Source organism: Dermacentor variabilis, chromosome 10 (assembly GCF_050947875.1).
Source record: "Dermacentor variabilis isolate Ectoservices chromosome 10, ASM5094787v1, whole genome shotgun sequence".
NCBI classification, from domain to species: domain Eukaryota; kingdom Metazoa; phylum Arthropoda; class Arachnida; order Ixodida; family Ixodidae; genus Dermacentor; species Dermacentor variabilis.
Window position 1 is genome coordinate 40,795,450 of NC_134577.1, and position 26,484 is coordinate 40,821,933.

Consider the following 26,484-nt stretch of genomic DNA (forward strand, 5'->3'; position numbering starts at 1 on the left):
GAAGAAAAAATAAAGCATCATTTTCAGTTCCAAACTAAAACAAATTAACCCTAATTATTACGCTTACTTTATAAATGCAATATAATTTCACTGCGCTCGCTCGCAGACAGGTGAGCGGAATGCTGAGTCGTTCGTCGGTCTGGTTCGTCATTTCCGGCACAACGATGGCGGCGACCACGCGTGGCAAAGCCGGAGCGATGCCGTGTACCACCCGCGAGATGGTTTCCTACGTAATTTTCGCGCTGCTACTCGTCTCAGCGCGGTGTCTAGCAGACGATACTATTAGAGTTTCCAGACCTCGCGGTGTCGCACTTAAACGTAAGTCTCCTTGTTACGTTCGTTTGCATCTCTTTAGCGGCGCGACGGGTTTTCTTTTTGTGCGCAATCCAGCCTCCTCCTCCGCCGCCGCTCAGCTGTGATCCAACCGGCATTTGCAGCTCTCTTCTAAAACGACGCACGCATGCATTTTACTCGTCACATTTCGCAGGAACGAGCTAAAACTGAAGCAACCCTGAGGTAGAAGGGGTAAAACCTCGTTTGCCCGCCTGAAAAATCAAACGCCGGCTTCACCTTTCGGCTTATGCTCTGTCCCCTCACGTCATGTCTGCGGTTGATAACGGCGCACAATTTATCATCGCCCCGTCGTAAAGGGCCGGTAAGTGCACTGTTTTCTGACGCCTCTCTCTTTCCGTGCTCTTTGCAGATGCGTCTTTATACGACCGCGCAAGAAATTTCACGTGCTTCGACGGCAAAAGGGACGTCGAATTTTTTATGGTGAATGACGACTATTGTGACTGTGAAGACGGCTCAGACGAACCAGGTGAGAAGCCTTTTCCTGTTGATAAATTATGAGCACGCTCAAGGTGGCCATCAAATCAAAATCCGCCGTGCTTTGCTTGTACCAGGCGAGCAGTTTCGGAAAGGAAATCCGAAGCAAGAAAAGCTCCCGACCCGGGAACACGACTTGCTATTGTAAACGTTACCATTAAAACCGCTGTATTGTGCTCGAAAACTTCCTTCATGAAAGGACGTCGCTTTTGGAAATGTACTGTAACTATTGATATGTTCTTTTCTTTTAATCTGCGTCTTTCTTAAATCGTGACAGTATTGCGTGTCTGTAGGCCCGCTTCTTTGTATACGCCAACCAGGTGCGCCTGTACGCTTGCGCTTTAATTGCTGCTGTCAGATTAAAGGTTTCCGTTTAGCGACAAGTTTGTCTCCTTTAGCTTCGTTTAGCCTCTCGTGCATGAAACATAGGTTTGCTAGTGAACATGATCAGTCTTCGCTGAAAGACATGATACAGATTTCGCAAGCACCTGCGGAATGTATGGTGCAAATCATGCCTATTGCACATGCTTTGCGAAGGATATATAAGGTGCTTGCCGCGACGTGCGTTGTGGTAATACGTCTAACACTGCAAACTGCGTTTCATTTTGTTCGTGCTCGCGCGTAGATAACATTAAATTGCGTGCATGATGCAACTTTTCATCTACACATGTGTGCATTATTTAAGTGAATATTACTTGCAAAAAAGTGTTGTCTACGTTTCTTTTCCTTTCGATTTGTGTCCTGTTTGCACTGATTGCCTGCCATGGGCCCGTTTCTATGAATGAAGCGCAAAAGATGATGAAGTGTGCCTGGCTTTATGTCGGGAGAGGTTTTTTGCGAGACCCTTCAGCCGGCAGCAGCCAGCCACTTAAACGAGTGTACATCTTTCTTTCTCACATCCTTCTGTAGAAAGGAGCTTTTATTTACTTTGTGATTTGGACCTATAAAATCATTTGGCATACGAAAATGAAAACACCGGCAAGCGGAGGCCTCTAGAAAGCACCTGAAATTGTAATAAAGCAGGCGAGGCAGGATCTCCAGACCACCCAAGGCGCAGTGGGGGGATGAAAGCTGAGACTAGTTTGGGTTCCAACTTTGGTGTCTGCATTGGTGTCTTGGAGGTGCTGCGAAAGTGTACTAAATAGGTCTGCCCAATTTGCAAGGTGCTGCACCGTGCCATTTGTTTCAGCAGTGCAGAAATGGTGGCCGCTGAATCATGCCGTTCATTTCAACGGTGCAGGGCCAGTTCACTGTTTTTCTGCACCCTCCTTGCAGAAAGTGCGGACTTGGCGCAGGCGTACAGGTGTATATAACACACGAGCTTAAGCGCTGTTGAAAGCTCACTTACGCGCATCTGCGTTCTCCACACTAGCGCGGGGAATGTTTACGCCTCGGAAACCAGTCATGCTAGTGGTTCAGGACATTTCAGACATACAAGGACGGCGCATGTTAGTCAGACAAACATAGCATCTGCACTTCTGCATTAATTTCAAGTGCTGCAGTGTTCCTCCCCCACTAAAATGGACCTGCACAATTATTTGTGCCCCACCATGAACTGGTTCACAGTGGCACAGGTGAATCGAACAGACCTAATGGCATGTTGTCTGCTTGCACTGGCAGCTCAATTTGCACGCAGTACTAAAGAAGTAGGAGGCTTGCTGGGTGGAATGTCCTACAAAGAACCTTCCCCCTTTGTGTCGGCTTATTGCGTTCATCCAAAAGGGGAAAAGACATCTGTTCCATGGGGTGTGTTGCTGATGCAACTGCATGCAGGCACATCGGCCTGCATCAATGGCAAGTTCCACTGCAACAACTTAGGCCACAAGGGCAAGGACATTCCTTCTTCCTGGGTCAATGACGGCATTTGTGGTGAGTTTCTTTATGGATTCACTAGTGCCTTAGTGCTGTTTGCAGGTGTCCTTAAACTACATTGTAGACTTATCCTCGATGATATGGGCCATGGTCATAAAAACATTACCTTATGATATTCATTGAGCCAAGGTTTAATCTTTCCGCACCATGACTTGCATGTGCTTGCACAACCATAGCACCTGCCGAAAACTGCCGCAACGAGGAACTGTTTTTTTTTTTAATCTCTTCTACTTCAGATTGCTGCGACGGCAGTGACGAGTATTCAACCTCTGCTGGCTGCGTCAACAACTGCCTGTGAGTGTCTGTACACTTGATATTGTATAATGAAGGTTAACAGGTTCATTCATTTGGCATTTTGACTAAGCATGATCGAAATTGCTCCATCAAGGTTAGTTGAAATGCCAACCATAAAGGCAGGTTGTGCAGTTCTAGTCGCTTTTTTCCATTCCAGTGGGGGCGAAATGGAACAATTTCATTGTACTGTGCCTGGGTACACAGTAAAGAACCCCAGATGGTTGAGAAAAATCCAGATCCCTTCACTGTGGCATCTCTCAAAACAATTTGCACAGTTCTGGAATGCTTAACTTTATTTGAGGCACATTTTAAGGTTACTTCGTGTTTATCACAAAGAGATTCCACTGTAAAGCGAGTGCCAAGTGTATCGTGAAGAATTGCTTTCTCGGCTTTCTCTGCATAAAGTGGTTCTTGTGAAGGAAACTGCGAGGTGTATGCTGCAAACTGTCAACCCCTGTTGATGAGATTTGCATCACAGTGCCCGTGATTTGCCTATTATGTGTCGCGTATAGTGCATGCAGGAAATGCCATTTCATGTTGTAACACAAGAAAACGTGCAGCTTTTGACACTTTTGTAAATAGCTTACACTAACATATGTCACTTAAAATGCACTGTGTAATTGTTGTTTTCTAAACAGTGTACATTTTTCAGTTTCACACAAAGGGAGACAAATGAAATTCCTTAATATTTTTTACATTGTCATGATTAGGAAACAACATAATTAACGTTCATCTGGTGATGCTATTGGGCTGTAAGCACAGCCTCCTACTATATTACATATTTGGAGGCTCATGTTTTAGAAACTGTGGTAACTCGGAACGTGTTGAATGGCAAGCCACGGTTGGCATCAGAGGTGGGACTGAAGCTCTGACTTGTTGCAGCGAGCTTGGGCGGCAGGCACGAGAGGAAGAAGCGAAGATGCGCGAGCTTCTGTCACGTGGTCTGCAGTTGCAGCAGGAAATGGCCAACGAGGGCAAACAGCACCGACTCAATTGCAAGGTGGGCTGTGCTGTCCGGTTATGTATCCTCTTACGTGCATTGTATTGGCAGGCGTACATTTTGTTTTTCTGGTGGCTGTTTTTCACCAGCTAGCCACTGTTGCAAAGTTATTATACTCTGTGCAAGGTACGCCTTCCTGTGTCGCATCTTTCTTGGAACATTGTCATCCGTTCTACACCAAAAGAATGTCTGTCTAATCAGAATGCATGCGTGAAGCGAATGGTGGTGTCTATTCTGGAACTTGCGTGAGCGCCAACTCTTACATTGGAATAAACAATGAGTCGTGTATCAGTAGCCCGCACGTTCATCCTGTACATCAGATTATAGATGATAAAAACTATGCTCGCTGCTATCATTGTGCTTCATTTGTTGTTTGCTTTACTGGGCACAATTTTACCCACTAAAGAGTTAAATCCTCAACTTGCGTTTTTGGCAGTTCTATTGTTCACTGTTACGACATGACAAAATTACACATTGCCTTCAGTCTTTTTTAAAGTTAACTTCGAAAGGTTGCATACAAAATTGATCTCAGGTATGAAGTCATACGCCTGCAGAAGTATGTGGAAGTAGTTTACTCATGTTCATGTCGTCAGCGTTTGAGAAAATTCACATTAATCAGATCAATACCTTTTTTTCGTCATAGGATATGAAAACCACCTGTGAAGTACATTTCGAATACCACTAAATACACATGAAAATCTGGGATGCAGCACCGACATGGCAGCCTACAACACTGTTTCACATCTTGATCCCCTTGTTCAGGCAAAGAAAAGCAATTTTTACCATTAAAAGAACATGACTAGACGGTTACTTTGTCCACCTACATGGAGGTACTGCTTTTAAGTTTTCCACATTCGTAACGTACCATTAAGAAATCACCGCCAAAGCATTCCATACAGATGGCTAACCAGCGAAGCTGAAACGTGCGGCCCTGGTGTTTATTGCTGGGTTAATCCTGACGGTTCAATTAACGACAGCTTGGTAGGCTGCCAGATCCTCGGTATGCAGTTGCTACTTGCACTCGGCTGCACGAGCCTGTTCTTGTGCCCGGGCTGCAGTATCGGGACGGTGCAGACGAGCTTGTTCCCTGTTCTGCTCGCGGCGTTGCTGATCGAAAGCTGCCTGCTCCTCAGGAGTACATATGACGCATGGCCTACCCATTTCGGAGCCAAAGAGAAACTGTGACGGAGAGCAACGACATCACTACTGGCGCAGCCAAATGCACGCCTCTCTCTCTCTCTCTCTTTTGCACATGTGCATGGGGTTGCGCCGGATTTCCGGCATACAGGTGACAGACGGATGCACAAATCGACTAGCCATAAATGACTTCACTGTAATATTTGGGACCGCCTTGGAAAGTGATTATACCTTTTAGACACCTTTGACCCTTGCGAGGATGTATCAGCTATAAGTCCTAGTACAGTTACTGTAGCCAGGGTTGTGAGTCTTCGTTACTTTGTGCCAAGTGTGACTGCTTTACCATCTCTAAACTTGCAACGAAATGCGTTGGTGTTTTAGTTATGTTTCTAATTTTTAAACAATGTTAAATATTGAGTTCGTGTGGTCTATTTCACGAAAGAAATGCTTATTCACACTATTTGATACATGTTGTAATGCCCTTGAGAATTGAATGTTAGGTCAAGTTCGAAGCTCGTAAATGAGATTGAACTGAAATGTGATTGCAGCTGGTGCACCATGAAATTGACAGCAATGAAACTAATCTCACAGCACAGGCACATAGTAGAGTGTTGTGTTTGTTGAAGAAGCTAAAATATATCTGGAAACTCTTCGACATTGTTCTGCAATATTTATCTTTTTTAGGTGAACAACACCTAACGTTAATTTCTGTACATGAGCAAATATATAAATGTGCACTGTTTTGCAATAGTAAACTTGATTTCTCTGAATGCAGCGATGCGGTGGTCAGTAAATCGAATGTACCTAAATAGTACTTATTTGCATTCTGAAGGCATACTAACTGCAGTTGAACAGTGATATAACAATTTAAATGTAATATGTCTTGCCAGTATCTACAGGTAATGAATATACTCTAAAATGAATATCAGACATAACTAAGGTATTTTTGTGTTGGATGTGACATTATTATGACAGGGTGCAACTGTACTACAGCAGCAACATTAAATTCACCTAATCTGGTCATTGTAGTCGCAAGAGTTTTCAGAGTGAGTGGGCACGCTTCACTCATGCTTTAAGCTCTTTTAATGTGCAGAACAAGCTCGAGGAGCTGCGCGGGAGTGTGGAGGAAGCACGCAAGTCGCGTGATGCCCTTGAAGCTGTCAAAATTCAGGCAATGGAAGCCGAGACCCAAGCTCTTCAGAAGTACAAGGACGCAGATGCCGGTGAGTTGCAAAGGCTGCAGGGGAATTGGCAGTCTTGGCAAAGACATATTTTTACAGCGAAGCTGTATATGGGCAGGTCCTGATGAAGAATGTGTCCGTGGGCCATAGCCATGTAGAGTGAGAATTTCTTCCCATACGTGGGCCAGTCCTCAAGATAGTGCAATACCTGACTGACCCACAGTGAAGTTGAAGGAGGCTTTAAGCACTTCACGAACTTGCAAAAATAAATTTAATATCTTAGGTCCAAATACAACCTGTATTGGATATTAAGCTTATAAGAACAGATACTACACTTCGACCCACATCGGCCATGTCTACGTTCGCACCATCCTCTCTTTGTCAGCGTTCCAAGCACTTGCGTATCTCCTTTCCTTCCACTCTCCCGATGTGACGATCCTGTAAGCAGGCTGCCCGCCAGGACTGCGACACAGAAAGAAATGCAAACCGTCCATGTTGCCCCGATCCCGCAAACTTTGAACATTTCACCGGAGCAACAGCCAGGTTTCAGAGGAAGTTTGTGGGGAACCAATCTTGTATGGCCTGTGTTGTGTTTGACCAACCATTACTGCACTGCGGGATGACAACCAACGCACAATCGTCTTGGCTTCGGTGAAGCAGTGTGTGTCGTCGGAGTGTGGTGAGGTGCGTGCCATGTTGCACAACCATACAAGGGTATGTATAAACCCTGGTGCCTCATCATCTTCTGAGGCTGAGCATCGTGGAGGAGCGACTAGTTGCACCTCACCTTCCATTTATGTGCAAACGGCGTGATGCACGGCAGTGGGCAGTTGACCTTGAAGGGGCCCACATACACAGCTTCGCTGGTAATTCACCTTCACAGAATGGAGTGGCACCGATTCTTTTTGTAAGTGAACAGTGTTTTGCACTATGTCTACTCAAAGGGGCACTAAAGAGAACAATAATTTGAACTGTGTTAGTAAGTTTCCCTTTTACGATACGAGAAAAGCCACTGTCACCATGAGAACAGGATTAGTACGCCAGAAAACACACAAAACACAAGTTGCATTGGCCCCTTAAAATTTCTACACCAACTCTTGTAATGTCTAGAGTTTTTATGGCACCTGCTGGAGCTTAGTTAACGGGACACTAAAGGGAAAAATGATTTCTTCTGCATCAGTAAATTACCGTTCTAAAACACCAAAAACACCGCTCTTACAACGATAAGACGTTTGGTAAGCCAGAAAAAGCGCAAGAACGAAATACGGGTGGCGACGCCTACTTAAGTTCCCGCGCCTGGGGGCTGTAACGTATTGAATTTTGATAGCATCTTCTAGGGCCTACTAATTATATATAGCCGTACAGATTGATTACATTGTGTTCTAAAGGAACCAAATATTAAACATGGCAAGTTTCGGAAACCTTTATTCAGCCAACGCGGCCCAAATGCGAAAACATACTTTGGAATCCATGACGTCACGCTGACGTACCAGCGCTGGGGTTTCGGCGCGAAATTCAAATACTGATACTTGAACCTTCATTTCCTCATCTAATAATCAAGCTATGTTTTTTTTAAATGACTGCCTGCAGGGTTGTCAAACAATGCCTCATTAGTCTAAACTGATTTATTCTTTCACTTTAGTGTCCCTTTAACTATTTATCGGTAAAGATTAGGGTTGCCAACCATCCTGAATGTAGCAGCACAGTCCAGACTTTTCAGTAAAAGTTCGAAGTACTAACTGACGCTGTCCGGACAGCCAAGTGTCCTGACTTCTGCTCTTTTTACTTCTACTGAGAGACAATAAATCTGATTTCCTTTTTATAATGCCTGATAGCATTCTTCTCTTTTGTCCTCTGTTGCACTGACATAAATGTTTGAGTAAAAATGGTGTTGTTTTTTCGTGGTTCTACTTTTGTTGCAGGCCCTAACCATTCACAGTAACTCTATCTGTATTGGCGGCCATATTAGCCAGGCAATTACTGCGCCTTTTGTGATGTAAATGGCAATATGGTGGGGCTAAAAAAAATGTGCCGCTCCTGGCGGTGAGAGAGTTGATGCCGACCAGCCTAGACCCTCCCCCTGTCCCAATCCATTCCCCTGTCCTGACTTTGTCTAATTGAGATTTGGCAACACTAGTAAAGATAGACTACATTGTATTCCAAAAAAAAGCCAGAGACTGAACTTGGCAAAATTCCAGAACTTTTTCTGAGCCAATGGTTCAAATATGAAAGAATGCTTTGAAGTTCTCCACGTCACATTGGCATTCTGGTGCGGTAGTTTCAGTGCAAAATTCAAAAGGAACTTTCACTTTCTCTTGTAATAATCAACCTATTACCATGTTAACAAAAATAGTTCGAAGGATTATTTTGTCAGTCTAAACTGATTTTAGTTTTCTCTTGAGTGTCCCTTTAATAAGCTTCAGATTAGCATGAAAAGTTTCATTCCTCGCCTAAAAATTGCTTAAAATGTGTGTAATGCACATGTGTGCTATGTGTTCCATGACATTTTCAAAGCATTTCCCTGCTCTGTACACTTTCTACATCCTGCTTCTTGAAGCCGAGGGTTGTCATATATCCAGGAGGCACTTTCCAGCCTGTTTATAGGTTGGTTTGTTTTCCTTCTATCTCTCTCTCTCCCTTTCTTTTTCTTTTAGTACCCTAGACACCTTATATATTGTCTGGAAAATTTTGAGCAAATGGAAAGGTCGTAAAAATTGCAGCAAAAGAGTAAAAAATTACGCAATGTCAAGGAATAAAACCAAGAGAAAAAGATAAATTGCAGAATTCTGTTTGTCAGCTTAGCTTCGAAAGCTATATGCCAGCCAAGAAGATCTTTAAACAGATTGCATCTTTACCACAAAAGCAGTGCTTTAAAAAGAAAAATGCCTTGATTTTCATGGGAACCAGCCTCAATTTACTCACCCTATCTCTCCCCCTTTATTCAGAATACTAATCGGGAAGTATGGTCTGGCCTCTTGCAAAGTGTGCCTCTTAATGTTGGCACTTTTTTCAGGCCTGTAAAATTTTTTTAGTGGTTGGGAACAAAGCATGCAAAAGCCAAGGAATCCACAAAGCGCAATAGAAGACACCTTCTAGCAACCTATCCTCCCTCTCCTTTCTTCATCTGTTGCTGCTCTTAACTTTCTCTTTTACTCCCTTGCTGTCAGCAAATTTCTCAGCACCCCTGAAAAAAAAATAATGATTGTCATGCTCTTCTATATTCACCTTCAAGGCACTGAACTTATGCTGGTGTTCGACTCGAACTTGTGTTTGATGTTTTGGAGACGTGCCACTCTTTCAGAGTGTTTAGATGTTCTCAGCACAGATACGGCCTTTGTGTTTGCCAAAGTCACTGCTCTGAGAAACAGAGCCAGGAGGGCGATGCTGTGAAAGTGCACTTTGCCGAGCGAGAAGTTACGAAATCGTCATCTGCTTCAGCAGTCGATAATGTTGAAGGCTGCCCTGGCCATCCGCCTCAATTGCGCAACCTGGGTTGACGCCTTGCCCTATGTGCTCCTGGGCTTACAGGCCATTCTCCGGGCAAACCTAAAGTGCTCAGTAGCAGAGCTGGTGTATGGTAGTTCCCTGCATCTCACTCGGAGACTTCTTTACATCAACGCAGCTACCAGCCCGGCCACAAGCATTCCTATAACGCCTCCTGGACTGTGTTAAAGACCTCCGGCCCACTCTGTCCTGCCCTTCCCGCCACAATACAGTCTCCGTGCACCCCCAACCTGACGACTTCAACACACGTTTTCATGCACTGTGACGCTGTCCGACCACCGCTAACCCCAGCCTACGACGGGCCATCCCACGTCCTCCACCGCACCCCGAAAACCACCACCCTACTACAATATGACCGTGAAGAGACAGCCAGCTTAGACCGCATTAAGCCGGCTCACGTGGAAACCGTAATGAAAAGCCTCGCATTGCCGCCTGACCACCAAGGTCAGCTGTGGCTGGAGTGCCACAGCCGACCCTCAGTATGGTTCCGACTTCTAGTCTAGGCGGGGGGCTCTGCAGCACCCTCCCTTGGGCAGCGCCTAGAACCCGGATAGCACATGCCCTCATGAGAGGAAAATAAAGACTGTGCCTCTTCATGGCACGCGAAGCCACGGCTTGTGGTTTTTCCCGGAGTTGATTAGGGTCAGCTGTATTTCTCCTTCACTCCTGAGGCATAAGCCTACAATGTAACCCAAGATAGAGTAGCATAGAGTAGGACACACAAAGTCTCTTCTTCCTTTACTCTGGCTTGCACTCTCCTTTCACTGCTCTTATTCACTTTCCCTCTCCTCTTCTTTATTACGACTCTACAGTAAGGGTCACAAGAGGGTCAAATTTAACCAAGTCATGTTTGTCACGGTAAAGAAACCCAGGTGGTCCAAATTTCTGGAGTCGCCCACTATGGCATGCCTCATAATCGGGTCGTGGTTTTGGCATGTCAAATCCCATAACCTAATTTTTTTTTCAGGTCAGGTTTACGGCTACCTGCTGACATCACATGTGGCACTGTGACTGCTTCACAGACAAAACTGCTGATGACCTACTAGAAACTCTTTTGTTCAGCATTCGCCGCTGTTCTTGCTGTCTCTGTCAGTTAAAACTTAGACGTCAGTTGGGCATGCATCGATGCTAGTAGCATCCTTTTGTGAAACTTTTCTGAAGTCATTGAACTCGAGTGCGTGAAAGTTTTACGTAGGTAGCATGGTACATGGTCATTTGCAATGTTGCTGCAGAGCGCAAACGGGAACAGGAGGAACTGGAGATGCAGCGCCACCAGGAAGAGGAGAAGGCGCATGCGCGCGAGGCCTTTGGCGAACTGGACCTGGATGGCAATGGCATGCTTACTGTCGAGGAGCTGCAGAAGAACAACATTTTCGACCAGAACCGAGACGGCACCGTGTCTGTGGAGGAGGCCAAGGTAACTGTTGCAATAGGCGTCTGCAATTACTTTTTATTTGTTCATTTATGACATTACACCAGCTCTGCAATACTAATCTTGGCGCACATGTATGCTTCCGCACATGTATGCTTCTGTTGTCACTGTACATGCCCTGGCAGTAAGTAAAGTTGACTGCAAAAAAATTTGTTGTATTCTTAATTTGTGATATACTACTAATTAAGTCCCATGCGATAAAGACCTCACGCAAGGACACAGCAGGGACCTTTGCAAACTCCTGTTGCACGGCAGCCAAAGCGGAACACACCAGCATATTTGCTGACCACATGACCCCAATTGCTCGCAAACATACATGGACCAATGCCATGGGACGAGATCACGCGCCAGCTTTGGGCTGCATGAGCTCAGTGCGGCTGAGTGTTCATACATTAACTTGGCTGGTGTTTGCATCTGTTACCTTTCCCTCACTCCCCCCTCCCCCTTGCACAGTTCTTCTTGCACATGAAAGATGAGATGGGCCTGGAAGAGTTTTCAAGCACAGGCTGGATGATTATGAAGCCCATCTACAGCACGAGCAAGGTAAGTTGGGCTACAGGAAGGTTACTACTATATGACACTATGGGACGTGTATCTTACAATTTTGTACTGTGTTTGGTGCATCGTTTTCAGTGTGATCAAGAAAGTCGGTGAAGCTTTCAATGAGCACTGATTGGCTAAGTCATTGACAGGATCAAAACTGCAGACCAAAATTACCAAAAGATGAAATCCACATTAGATTCGAGTACGAAACCAGAACTACAATACTAGTGACAACATGATGTCAGTGGCATTAGATATTTCTATGGTCCAGTCCATACATCGCTGTAGCTGTAGCTGTGAGAGCTGCGGTAGCTTTGTGGCCGCTCTTAGGTTACCACAGATAATGCTCTGGGTTTTCAGAAGTGGTGTGGAGGCGTCTGATATTGAACCAAGAGTGATGACTCAACTGCAGCTCGCATGGAACAAATGTTCTTTTTTCAAATGAAAACAAATGACCATTACTCTTTCTTACCATGAAAATAGGTGTGTGAACCATCAATGGCATTGCATTTGTAATTTTATGAAGTATGAAGTCGGAGTGCATGCTATAATCAACGGATATTTACGATACCATAGTTCACTAAATGGAGGTACGTGATAATCAATAAAGCTGAGATTACATTGTAAAAGTTTGTTGTATTGTATTTCACTGAATTGAGGTTTTCTATATTGTTCAACTGTAGTCAACATGTAAACTACCTCTTGGTCTCTTTCTTTTCTCTCTCTCTCTCTCTCTCTTTTTTAAAATGGAAGTAGCTGTTAGACATCCTGACCAGCTTAGATACTATCTATCTTCAGTCACCACTCCTACCAGGTTGAAAATCTTGCCTCAAAAGCCACAGCAGTTCTACAAGGAAATCAGGCCACAATAAATGTGTGCTTACACCATTATATGTAATACCTATTCAATAACAACCGCACAGTTCTGTGCAGTCAAGCATGAGTGCCGCAGTACATTGTCATGGAAAATTAGTGTCACACTGCTTTTCCTTCATGTCTCTGTCAAAGTAATTTCCTCATTGGTTGAGAGTAGCTTAAAGATGGAAAAATTTTGCAAGAACTTTCACCTACAGCAGATGTCTGTAAGCTTCTGTCTTTCTATCCTGTACAATCTCAATGGGCTGACATCAAAGATGGTGATAGTATTTGTTATGAAAGCATGTGCAACCAGCTCGAAAGACCATTTTATGATCTCATCACAGCTGCTCACTGTAATATAATAGGAACACCCATGAATATTCGAGCATGAATATTTGATGGTGCATGAACAGTTGTCTAAACATGACATAGGCCAAAATCTAGGCGTCAGAGCATGAATAAAGTTATTGTGACAAATGCAAATGAAGTTGAAAACTTAGCAGTCATTCTAGTTGATTATGACTGGGTCACATGTGGATTTAGGCTGATAGTACACAAGCTGGCTTGTAGTTAGTCTCGTGGTTCTTGTTTAGGAGCTGCCAAGTGAAATGGCGTTCTTAGTGCTTATGCCCATTAGAAGATATTGTGAAGAATTTCTTTGGCAGTATGTACTGTATTTTTGTAATGCCCTCAGAGTTGCACTTTATTACGCTGGATAGTCCGGGCAATTTGGTTTACTACAATCTTTAGCACACTTCCGTAAAACTCCTAAAAAGACTAATAGATTTTCAGGATCTCTTGCCGCTTGTCTTAAGTAATCTTCTGGGTCTGAATCCTATTAAGACTGCCTCACCAGCATCCCTTATGATTAGATCATCGTTCTGGCATGTAAAACCCCAGAATTGATTTTTTCTTTTTAACTGCCTCACCTGAAAGTACAAAGAGAGTGGCACCGTACACGCACAATACAGTAATACCTCTTTATGATAGAAATCACACCAGACACAAAAATACTTTCGTTATACCTGATATTTGTTATAAGCATATACCGTACTTGCATATACGATTCTACCGCCTGCCCAATTTTTGAGGGTGTGAAGTAGGGATACAAAAGTGCACTTGAATGTCAACATGCGCCTGATATATATAAAATAAAAATATAGCATTCCCCTCATGTTCGCAATGAGAAAAAAAATTATGTGCATAAGTTACCTTCACACAAGTGAAACTTTTTTTTAATTGAACTTTCATAATGAAAGCAGCGTCTCGTCATTTCTATTTGCGCTTCACAGGCCACAGATACCATGCACGCAGGGGCGGTATTCTACAGTGATTACTTATCACAAGTTATCAGCATTGTCAAAGTATGCGACCAAAAGCGTTCCTGGCACTGTGTACAGATAGGGAGGTTGGCACTCTGTCAGAAACTCTGGTGGTTGTGTGCTCCAATGCACGTGGTGCCGATTCATGGGAAATCTCGTATCTCCAAAGTTCATTGACTGAGAATAACTCTCTGGGTCATAGTCGAGCACAAAAGGAACCCACAGCAACCTTCACAAAAACATGCTCTGTCACCATCTTGTGATAGCAATGATGTTGAATCTGACGGGTTTGACTGTAGGCTCTTGCCAATGGTATGAACGCTGCTTGAATTTCATATCCCATTGTACAGTGCAGGCAATTTCCAGACCAGTTTTCTCGCAAGAAATATGCATGTTAGATTCGTGCAAATACAGTGTTTGTTACACGCTACTTATCAGTGAAAAACGTTTTAGAAGTACATACTTTGGTATGACCAATAATTTCTTATAGCAGTGGTTGCTATATTAAGATTCGACTGTTTAAGTACGCGATTTTAGTGACCAATTTCAGGACCTTTCCGCAGACACTTGATGTGGTGCTCAGTGGCTAGGCTTAGGTTCATGTTAGAGAAACCCACAGGGTAAAGAAAGTTAATCTGGAGGCCCCCCCTCCCCCCTACAGCATTTCTCATAGCCTGTGTGTTTCTTTGGGATGCTGAATTTCCAATTCTCTGCAGATGCCTCCTGCTCCAGAGACAGCGCCGCCGCCACTGCCACCACCTGTGGAGGAGCAACTGGCCACTGCCACCACGCCGATGCCTCCATACAAGGTACCCACATCATCTGCGTTGCTTTTATTGGCAGCAAATTTGGGTAGAATGAGTTTTGGATAACTTCCTTGACAGTTTCCAATTACTAGGTGCTACAAGCTTTATATAATCTTATAGTTATGCTGGCTTGCATTATACTGTGGACTTCTATCAATTCAACCCTAGTTGGTTCATTTTTGAGTAAATATTTAATCCCCAATGAAGGTCCCGGCCAAGGCCCATGCATTTCTATGGGCCCTAACTTTTGTTATTTCAATCCTAATGTAGGCTTCGCCTCACCGTATAATTTGAACTTCATTTAGAAGTGAAAATAGTAGCTCACAATGAATGAAAACCTTGTTTACCAGATTCAAATGGTCATCTTTTCTTTTAAAAGAAAAGTGGCCTGTAAGTTTCCTGCGTGTTACAGTAGGAGACATGAAACCGAAAGTGCATTTGTGGAATTAGCATTAGCCTACTGTCAGATCATCAGTGTCCTCACGAGGTGATGGCACAAGTTTTGGCATGGAATGGTGACGGCAATGTGCGGCATTCAAGATTTAGAGCTTATTCAAGAAAAGTTATTTTACATGCTGAACTAGTGGCAACAGTCACATCGCATTTTTCCAGCATTCTGAAGACTTGCATACGTCGTAGAGCAAACTGGGAACGTGGTCAATCTAGGCATGCACTATCATCTCATTTGTAATGGTTTTGGAGTTTGAAATATTAAACACTGTGGATTGTATGGAGGACTACATGATAAAAAGCGATAAAGTTAACGATGATGGACATTTAGTGTAAATTAATCTTCATTCTGCAAAGGTAAACTCTTTTGGCTTGATCTTAATCATGATTACAGTAATCAAAAGACATGTTACATTTGTCATAAAATCAAGTGCATGTAACACATAGTTTTGTCTAAAAGCCCATAGAAGCTGCCCCCCCCTCCCCCCCTCGAGAAAAAAAATCCTGATATGGCTTCAACTGTCATCGTTCTTCTAGCTCGTGCTCATGATCTCGGGCCCGATCGGCGGTAAGGTCTACTGGTGCAAACATATAATACTAGCAAGCTCGACATGACTATTACTCACCTCCAACCTGGCCAGCAGCAAGTAGCGCCACTGCAATATTGATTAAGCCGCTGGGCTTAATCAATCATGGAGTTATATCATTGAGTTGCTGGCAGAAAGTTGGTTTGATGCCAGGTCGACAGAGATCCTTTTGCAGCAGCTCTGCACTCAGAAGGCCGGAAAATTGACTTGTCAATGAAAGCAAGGTTACGAGAACAACCTGAATGGTGGCGCTTCTGAAACCCGCTTATGAAAAACCGGGTGTTCATCTAGACTTGGGTGTGCGTTAATCCATCACTTAAAACGCATAAAGGCTGCTCAGTGACAAGTCAAGAATGACGGAGCAGTTCCTCCCGAAAAAGCACGATGTGCCTGCCATTCATCCTTCCGCGGTTCAAGAAATAGTTCCCCTAGAAATGACACCAGCACGAGGTGTAGGAGGAGCCCTAGCTGTTCAACAGTAATGAGGCTGACGAACGGCTAAACTCTCAGACAGCTCACCGAACAAAATGAGTCGTTTGAAAAAGCGGTTAGGTTTTGATTTGACTGACTTTGTGTGCGAAGTAGCACCATATCTGCACAAATATAACAGTTTCATCTCTCTCTATATCTTCCTTTTTTTCTTATTTTTTTAATCTCTGGTCTCAGCATATGCCTGTCACCACTTCACCACGCACAAGCAAACTGGGAGTTGCCACTGCACATTTTGGACCATCTTTTATCTCATTTAGAACGCTGTAAGTCCCACATCATTGTGGTTATGGCATATTAATGGCAGTCACTGCATCGCTACGCAATCCGTGAAGGGATTTGCTGTGTTTGATTGTGTCACAGGCATTTCTGAAACCCTGTTTGTCCAATAACCTTGTTGGGTGTCATGGAGGATGACACCATTCTCGCCGGCAGTGACAAAGGTGTTGTCAACGCTCGTCCTTCTTTCTTTATTTTGGAAGAGAGAGAGAGAGACTGCAAGTCCCCCCCCCCCTCTTGCGTTATATTCATTGTAAACATTGTCTATGTGAAAATATGGTACTCCCTCGACAACATCCGCCCACCCCCCTTTGTTTTGTATGTAAGTCTGCACCGCTGTTGAGATGTGGCAGAAAATGGCTGAATGGGACTAGCTGATCCCTTCGCAGACCTACCACTCACACCCGATTCACAAAAAAGCTCCCCCAGCAGTGGGCGGGGTTTCCTGGAAAGGAAGCACCTGAGAAAAGTGAAAGCGAATACGTAGTCACAAGGGATAAGAAAGTAGTGGGGGATTGCAGACGAGACGAGTCACAAGAGCATGTTACACGTGTTTCCTTTGAAGAACACTTTCCACCTTATTCTTGACTTGCCTGTAGTGTTGTGCCTTCGCACGAGATGGCATTCATACATGACCTAGGCCATGGGACACTGAACAGATGGTGCCGCAGCACTTATGTATATAAACAATGCCCACCTAATTAAAGGTTGTTATCGGCATGGGGCCTGCACAGGTGTAGCGTGTTCACTTTGCGTCGCTGCGCTGACGACACATCATTTCCAGTTATCAGTGACTAGGTGCGCTCTAGGTGTGTTATAATTGAGTAAACACAGCGTGTGCAATTCCGATCTGTGTTTGAGCATGCTGTACCTTTGTGCTGCATGCCCGCACAGGAGGAAGAGGAGGACGAGGAAGAGCTTCCTGACGACAACGTGGACGAAGGAGAAGATGAAGACGATGAGGTGGAACCACCTAAGTTCCCACCCAAGGAGGACGAAGACGTCTCCACGGACACATCCACTGCGGACACCACCGAGTATGACGAGGAGACCAAGGCACTCATGGAAGGTAGGTATCGCGGCCATACCTTATTCAATACTGCTAGTCAGTACAGCGTGTACACGTGGCAAGTCAAGGTGAATGTTTGAACCCTATCAACGCCGACATACTTTATATGCACTATGCCATATTCTCAACTCAAAAAAGGCCTGATAGTCAACGCTGCTGAAACTGCAGCACCGTACTGAAAACTGAACTGAAAACTGAAATGCATCGTAGACTTCAAACTTTCCTTGCCTTCTGATACAGTTAAACCTCAGCACAGTGGAACCCCGTTCATATGTTTTTCACCAAACTGGAAGGAAAAGAAACGTAACAGCCTTCTAAATTTACAATAGTTGCTGCATTCGCTAGCCTTAATCTGCTGTCTTATAAAGGTCTAGGGGTCATTCCACGCCAACTGTCCCAACTGTGACGCTCGAGAAAAATCATTTCTCTAGAAAAATTACGAAAAAATCACAGGTACATAAGCTTTACATGAACAGTATTTCTTCAAAATATTTCGAACGGAAAAAAATTTTTGGTCATGTGAGCGCCATTTAAATTTAATGAAATGATGGAAAACCTGTGAGTATCACATAGGCAATAATAAAATTTTAGAAGATAGTAAGCCTTAGTGACAGCTCTATAAAAGTACATCCAGGTTACGTCCTCTGACCCGTCTTTCATAAACAATTTCGCAAAAACGCTAGAATTTGTGCATTTTCACCTCGGTGCTAAGGGACAATAAATATGAAGCTATTTTGTGAAACTGTCCTATAATGAAAGAACAATGTTCAGTCGACGTAAAACCCCAAATCTTGAAATAATGCGCAACACGGTCGAATTGTGGCAAATTTATTTTTTGTACCTGGTTTTCCATCATTTCGTGAAATTTAAATGGCGCTCATCTGGCCAAAAATTCTTTTCCCTTCAGAATATTTTGGAGAACTACTGTTCAAGTAATGTGTATACACCTGTAATTCTTTTTTTTAATTATTTGAAAGAATTTATTTTTCTTGAGCACCTTGGTTGGGACTATTGGCGTGGAATGACCCCTGGTGGTTGTCTGTAGGGTCGTAGTATTGCCGCATCAAAGATGTGTCACATTTGCCTTGACCTTTCTTGCACCTCTTGAAAGCCTGCACTGCTGGCTCTTACGGCAGTCTTGGGATGCTTTCAGCTTCCTAATGCAATTCTAAGATCTGCTAAGCCCTTATTTCTTTCCTTTGGATTTATAATATGTACATATATGCGAAGATGTGGGATCATTCCCCATCCGCGGCAAGTTGTTTTTTCATCCACTTTGATTTCCATTAATTTATCATTTCTTTAGTTCGTCCAGTGAGTACAAGTAAATTCCCCTATGTTGTTCTTGGTGTCAATGTTTGTTGGCTTCTTATGATACTTATTTATTTATTTATTAGCATTAATCAGGGAATTTTTAGCGCACGTATAACAGCACCTGTACTCAAAGGCTCTCTCGAAGCTGAAGTGTCAATGTTATGTTTTATTGCGTCATGCTTTTAACTAAACCCCATTACCATAGCCTACAGCACTACTTAGTGTGATTATTTTAGCAACTATATATTTTACGCCATCCACAGCAACCGATTTTAGGCCTTTTTACAGCCACGTCACATATATCATGAGAAATTCATTATCTAATTCATTGTCTACACTATTCACAATACACCGTTAATATCACCATTGTCATGGCGCTCTTTGGCCATACCTGGCCCTTGCGCCATAAAACACCACTTATCATCATCAATATCACCGGCTACAATTCGTGAATTGCAATATGTGCCATAAAGTAATAATTTGGCTGTTAATTAGTCCAATGTCTTTCGTTTTCTCGTACTAGTAATGTGCACCTTTTCAAATATTTACCTCAACGACAAGAATTATGCTATCTGTCTCAGGCAATTTTTAAAAATGCTTTAAAACTTGAAAATTATCACCCTGTATAGTACCATATTTGCTCGCATAATGATCGCACTCGCGTAATGATTGCACCCCTGAATTTTGTCATCAAAATTCGATCTTTTTAATTTCCCGTGTAATGATCACACCCTGAACTTGCTGCAGCGATATGTCGTGTGCCAAGTCTAGCTAATAATGATCGTGCTTACCATCTGTCGAATGCTACGCGAATGACTCTTCAAGACAAACCAAGCGGTCTGCACGCACCAAACATTCTTAAGCAGATGCCCCATTTCATTCCTTTCATCACTTTCCGCACTTCCGTGACAAAAAAAAAAAAGAAAAAACTACAACCACACTTGCCTTTATTATGTGTAGGCTTTATAATAGTTGTGGTCAACAACAACAAAAAAAGGGCGCCTTTTGATTCTTCTCGTCTGCACTCGTGGGCACGCAACAAACCGCAAGCAGCAGCAATAGCAGCCACATTTACACTGATAGGTTAGAAGCGTACCCCATTCATACGCCGACGCTTGTAACACAGCTAAGATATTCGCCCACCCTTAGCGGAAACGTGCCGTATTAGGATAGTAGTGAAGACAAATTCCATAGTTTCCGCAGCATGCCAGCCATGTGTTTCTGTCACTGGCAGCTAAGCGTGCCCGTCTGTTTCTGTCCCCTCAAAGTGGACATGGCTACGTTATTGCCGCAAACTTGCCGATATTAACGATATTATTCATTACAGGTACGGAAGAAACTGTTTCAATGCACGTAATGTACTCATGAGAAGAAAAAAAAGTGCGTTCGGCATGTTTGGCTTGCTCCACCGGCTGCCATTTTTGTTTTGGTGTCCCGCACTACATACAGCGGCAGCTGCCTATTTCTTGACCTGTTGTCATCCCACAGCAAACACAAAATGAAAAAAAAAAAAAAACTTTTTTTTTTTTGCGGGAAATTTAACCCGCGTAATGATCGCACCCCTGAATTAGCGTCAATTTTTTAGAACAAGAAAGTGCAATCATTACGCGAGTAACTACGGTATACGTGGAACTGGGTGGACAAACTCAGTGTTTAAAGATGAATGAAGTGTCAGTGTAGTATGCAGGCAACGATAGAGTTCTCAAATTGTGTGTGTGTGTGTGTGTGTGTGTGTGTGTGTGTGTGTGTGTGTGTGTGTGTGTGTGTGTGTGTGTGTGTGTGTGTGTGTGTGTGTGTGTGTGTGTGTGTGTGTGTGTGTGTGTGTGTGTGTGTGTGTGTGTGTGTGTGTGTGTGTGACACTTAATGTTCGAATTTCTTTTATACAGCTGCCAAGAAAGCACGAGACGAGTTCACTGAAGCTGACACCAAGGTTAGGAACCTCGAGTCTGAAATCAGGTGTGTATAAAAACAAGAAATGGCAAATTGTCTGCTGGATTATAATGATAGTACAGCCGTGGAGAAAAATTCAAATGAGCATCAAGCTTAGTTGAAACTCTCCATGACAACCTGCGTAGCATAATATGTCCAGACTCCCTTTACTCCATGATTCCTGTAGTTCTATTAACGTATTTACCCAAATCTAACGGACACTTTTTTTCCGGGAAAGTGGATCCGAAAATTGCCTGCATGTTACAATCAGATACGAAACCAAAACCGCAGTGTTAGCAAACGACTACTGTCGGAGCCATCATACGCAGCGTCATTGCCATCACAAAGAGGCAACAGAGCATGTTTTTCTGACGGCTATTGTTGGCTCATCTTGTGCTCGACCACGATCCAGAGTGGTATTTTCAGCTAATGACTTTTGGAGATAACTATCACTTTTGCAAGATCTTGCACAACTGTGTTGTATACTACACATTTCTTTAAAGGCTCCACAACCATCGCAATGGCATAGCGGCACTCTCATAGGCTAACCACTTCGCCATTTCGTAATGTTATTCAAGACACCAATATGTCAAAAGCATGCGGCAGTGGTGAGCATAAAATAATCTGTGCTTTTGAATGAGCTCTTGTAATGAAGGTGTCACATTGTCATCACCAACCTGCACGAGAAGTTATTTTGTCACCACCTTGTAATGGTAGTGGTGATGCCACTAGTTGTGACTGTAGGCTGCTGCCAGCATTGCAACCGCGGTTTTGGTTCCTCGTTCTCTTAAATGTATGCTTTAGAATTGGGTAGTCATGGTAGTCATTCATTGCAAGTTGCCGCCATCGAATAAACACTGCCGAAGGCAGGCCAATATTCCGAGTGTTTCGTGGGAGATAGCGTGTCGTCATTTACACATTCGCTGCACTCTAAGCCACCAAGACTGACACTGTAGCTGTGAAGGTCACCATAGGGGTTTGCATCATGCATGTTGACCAGTAAGGTTCAAATTATCCGGCAAGGACCAATTTCGGGATCGAAATAACAAAAGTGTTGGTCCATAGAAATGTCTGGGGCGCTAGCCGTGACCTTCAGTCTAGGTTGAATCGGCTTGAAATGAATTCAAATTAACAGAAGTGAAGCATGCATGAGCTTGGTACCATGTTGCGATGCAGGAAACTGGAGCAGTCCCTCGACACAGACTACGGCCCCGATGATGCATACGCAGCCCTGCGTGAGCAGTGCTTTGAGTTCACCGACCGGGAGTACACGTACAAGCTGTGTCCCTTTGACCAGGCGTCGCAGGCACCCAAGGCCGGAGGCGCCGAGACCAGCCTAGGGTGAGCACTTCCCTTTCTTTAGCTCTCTCTCTTCTTTTGAGAATGCCTCAATGGCTGGACTGTAGCAAAGCCTCGATTGGGCAGCGTTCTTATTTATCTATTGTTTTTTCTTTTGAACAGTTGGGGCCTGCCCATAACAGTCTTTCAGTGTGCGTGAAAAGGTGTTTACATTAGGAGAAGCTTGTTAAATTGCATAGAGTTTACTAAGATTGCAAGAAGGAACTCTGGCACCGCAGTATTGTTTGAACATCTGGCTATAAGTTGGTGCAATCCTAAAGTGAAGCCAGCGCAGTGCAGACACGTTGACTGCTTTGTTGTGATTGGCAGTGTTAAGCCTTTTCCTTCTGGCATTTTTATTCATATGCAGTAAAAAAATGTATTTGCCCATTTGAAAAAGTTTAAGCTGTCATGCATTAGTGTCGTTTCGGCCTTAAAATTTGAAAATATTTTTCCCAAAAAGCTCATGCATACAGCCATTTTCGCCAGGTTCATGCCACACCTCCTTGCATGCTGCCAATAATTCCTGTGAGGCCACAATTCGAGGTACTGCCTCCTCGGCCACATCGCAGGCCGATTTTGTAGACAGCTAAGTCAGTCTTTTTTTTTTTTTTTTTTAACATGCAGACGCTGGGGCAGCTGGAATGGACCAGATGACAACAAGTACAGCCAGATGAAGTACGACGGCGGTGCGACTTGCTGGAACGGGCCTGCAAGATCGGTTGTGGTGAGCAGCACATACTAGAGTGAAGCTTTCTTTGCCTGTTCCTTGATGCTTGGCATTTGTTTTCGTTTCCTCAGTGGTGCATTTGTGGATATATATAAACTTCGGTTGCTACATGTTCTAGCTGCTCTATCGCATAGTAGACAATTTGGATCACTGAATATGTGCTTAGACAGACAACTTGGATCAGTGGGTATGTGCCCATTCTTGGCCAATCCTTGAAATGGATGTGCGATGCGACAGAAGTGGTATGAAGCCTTTAATGTATTTATGTAGTAAGTGTTGTACTTCCCTGTGCACATACCTCTCATCAACCTTCTTCCCTCAACAAGCATCATACATTGCCTTCAAACTCGTGGCATAGACAGCTAACAGCTAAAGACGACGAGGCTGTGCTCACGTAATCCGCTACTGCTGCTACCTCACTAATTCAAACAAGCTTTGCGTCATTTTGATTCCAACATTGCGTTGGACTTTTCTTGTCAGCGAGCTGCATTGTATCATGCACTTTATCCTTGGCTATAAATTAAGTGCTGTCAGGACTGCAGCTGGCCATTCAAATTGTTTGTTAGCCTACTGCAGCCTTTTCTTGCTTGCCTTTTTTTTTTCACAAGCACAGAAACAATTGGAAAAAACATTTAAATAATCAGGTAGTTAGACATAGCTTCCTCGCTGTGTCTTTCACCTTGCTTCTACAGACGCCTGGTAGGATTGTTGCTGTGTTCATTCATTTTGCATTTGTTCAGCATGTTACCTGCAACGAGCTGCGGATTGTTGGCATAGAAATGTGCAATGCTGGCCAGAAAATGTTGTAGCCCTGTAGATATTGGTTACTACAATGTCCTTCTGATGTTCACTGCCAGTGCAGGCGAAACAACCTGTCACATGCCTGCTCTTAAGTGCTGTTTGCATCTGATTTGTTGGATGCAGACTCCAACAGAACTTGAAATATCTGAACAGCGATAGCAATGCCGCACACCACGACAAGTCGTCTATGACATCCCTCATTACTACAAAAGCCACGTCTACCATGGCATCACCAAGCAAAGTGAGCAGCAAAAGAACAAAAAAGCACACCTGGGCCGGTATCTTGTAGCGATGCCTTTTTCGATTCTATGCTTTTTCAGGCTTTTCGCGCTTGGCCGCTGGTCAGAGCGATTGTCTGCCCACATTATCAACGCGATCAGGCAGCCGTGTGTGGTGGATGATAAGAATAGCATAGAATAAGGCATAAGGCATCACTACAAAATAGCGGCCCAGAATGAAATACGTCATGCTGAGTTGCAGTCCACTCTACCTGTTTTTGCAGTGCAGCTTCGACTGCTCCTCGGAGTGCTTGCAGATCGAAATTTGCTCTCAATCTCTCATTGGGACAGCCGATTCACCCCCCACTCTGTCATTGGAACACACTTGCCCCAAAAAGGAAAAAAAAAAAATTCTGTCAACACCTCCATTCAAATTTGCACCTCCAATCCAACACCTCCAATCTTTTGCAGGCCAATCATGATACGAGTGCATGATGTGTGTCACATAAAGGGGCAGTTTGAACGTGGTTTGTAACACGGGCTGATCTTGGAGGCAGTGCAACACCGAAGCACCAACATGCCTTGTAGCACTAACCAAAGAGCTAACAAATGTCTCCAACAGCAACAATGCTGGTCTGCTGAGAAGCTATCACTTCACTTTGACAATCGTCCTCTTTTCATAGTTTCCGCTCAGTTTAATAAGTATCTTGTGCATGTTTCATGACCTGTGCAGGTTGACCTTCACTGTGGCCTGGAGAACCAGCTGACGTCGGCCTCAGAGCCAAACCGATGCGAATACCACTTCGACTTCAGCTCTCCGGCGGCGTGCACCCCTGTGCCAACTGACACGCCTACAGAGTCGCATGTCCACGAAGAACTTTAACGGATCCTCATTGACGTGTTCCACAGTCATAGGGGTGGGCATCCATGTTATACCATTCCAGAAGGGGCCCAATAAAAGCGTCTCACTAGCGCAGGGATGCACATGGATGTAGCCAAGGAGGGAGGGAAAGACATGCAATGTGCACAGGGTTGTTATGACGTGGTTTGCATTGACCTGCACAGCGTAGAGTCTCAATTCACGAAGAGATCAACAAAATGGTTTCACGGCTGCCTGTCTGGTTCTTTTCTGGCCTTCTGTACGTTTGTTGGAAGGCAGTACCAACCCCCATTTCTTTCCCTACCACCTTTGCCTTCAAGCCGGTGGAAGTCTCTTGCTGTTCAACAAGCACTGACCTTTTGTCCTATATACTTGATGTTTCTTGCTTTTTTTTTACCTGTTGTAAGAAATAAAGCGTGTGATAATGCTTTTTTTAAATCTCGGCCTATGAGAGTTCTTTCAATCTGCATGCTTTCAATGGGCTGCTCAACAAGTTAGTCCATTGTGAGCTAAATGGTATTAGCACAGACCACGAGAAGAGTACACTTCTTAGAAAGCATGCCTGAAAGACTAGCAGCCCATTGATCATGAAGTTCACCATCCCTCGGGACAAGCGACATGGCAGCTGGGCTGCTGTACTACCCATACGGATCTCTCCGAGCAGCAGCCAAACGGCAGCTAACCAACGCAAGAGGTACACCTTCACAATAATGTTGACCAGCTGCCACATGCATGTCTTTTGACATGCATTTAAGTACACATGTTCTTGCATACCGCTTCCATCGGAATGCAGCCTCTGCCATGGGGAATCGAACCAGTGACCTTCGTGCTTACGCTAGCAGAATGCCACAGCCACAGAGCTATGGTGAAGGGTAAGCAGACCAACGGAGAAATATTGAACAAAGATATATTTGCTGTCACAAGCATCCCACCATTGAAATATGTACAGGCTCCCACCAGCTGGTATAATGTTGCAGCTTGAAGTACACATACCACCTGTGGAGCCGCCAAAATTAGCCAATGCACAGTTTTCTTTCCTGGCAGTTGCTGCGCTGTTAAATGACTAACAGCAATCGCAAGAAAAGTGCAGCTTTCAATGCTGGTGGACACTCCACGCTTGCTTGATAATGTCAACGTTTGTGTTGTGTGACATCTGGGTGTGCCGACGCTTTCTTTGTAAGCAATGTTTCGAAGCTCGTCTCAAAACATGGTTCATCATCAGATTAGCAGAAGTTCGTCTTCCTTCGAAGATGATTATGCTGATGCTTGAGCTGTCTGCTATATAATAGAACACACTACAATAACCAAGCCACAAGAGAATAGTGACAATAAAATTGCCACATTTACAGCATCGGTCTAAATAAAATACAATCGTCGCTGCTTTTCTGCACTGTCTGCATACATTATAAAGTCCTTCTGATAGCATAGTTGACGGGAATTTCGGGAGTTCGAAATCAGAAAATTCCTTGGCCGGTGCTCAATGAGTATATTGCTAGATGCACTTATGCTGGAATGGCAAAGTACTGACAAAGGTAGAAACGTATTATAATATCGCGCAGAAAAAGAATTGTAAATTTATGTGGAGTATAAATTGCAGTAAACTTAGTAATTAAACTGTCAAAA

At 43.9% G+C, this 26,484-nt stretch overlaps 1 protein-coding gene and 1 pseudogene across 2 annotated transcripts; one reads left to right on the top strand and one right to left on the bottom strand.

Moving 5' to 3' along the window:
- Positions 1 to 145: 145 nt before the first annotated feature.
- Positions 146 to 25,299, top strand: LOC142560392 (glucosidase 2 subunit beta-like). 2 transcript variants are annotated; one of them, XM_075672460.1, is made up of 14 exons: positions 147 to 318; positions 704 to 820; positions 2,602 to 2,697; positions 2,937 to 2,994; positions 3,877 to 3,994; positions 6,225 to 6,354; positions 11,049 to 11,233; positions 11,702 to 11,791; positions 14,688 to 14,780; positions 17,477 to 17,651; positions 20,852 to 20,921; positions 22,071 to 22,235; positions 22,860 to 22,959; positions 24,715 to 25,299. In XM_075672460.1, exons 1-14 carry the CDS (start codon positions 165 to 167, stop codon positions 24,862 to 24,864), a joined length of 1,701 nt encoding a protein of 566 aa, XP_075528575.1. In that variant the 5' UTR covers positions 147 to 164; the 3' UTR covers positions 24,865 to 25,299. The 2 variants fall into 2 exon arrangements, with proteins under 2 accessions (XP_075528577.1, XP_075528575.1); XM_075672462.1 differs by lacking the exon at positions 11,702 to 11,791 and having other exon boundaries at positions 146 to 318.
- LOC142562592 (U2 spliceosomal RNA) lies at positions 6,487 to 6,666 on the bottom strand (annotated as a pseudogene).
- Positions 25,300 to 26,484: the final 1,185 nt, after the last annotated feature.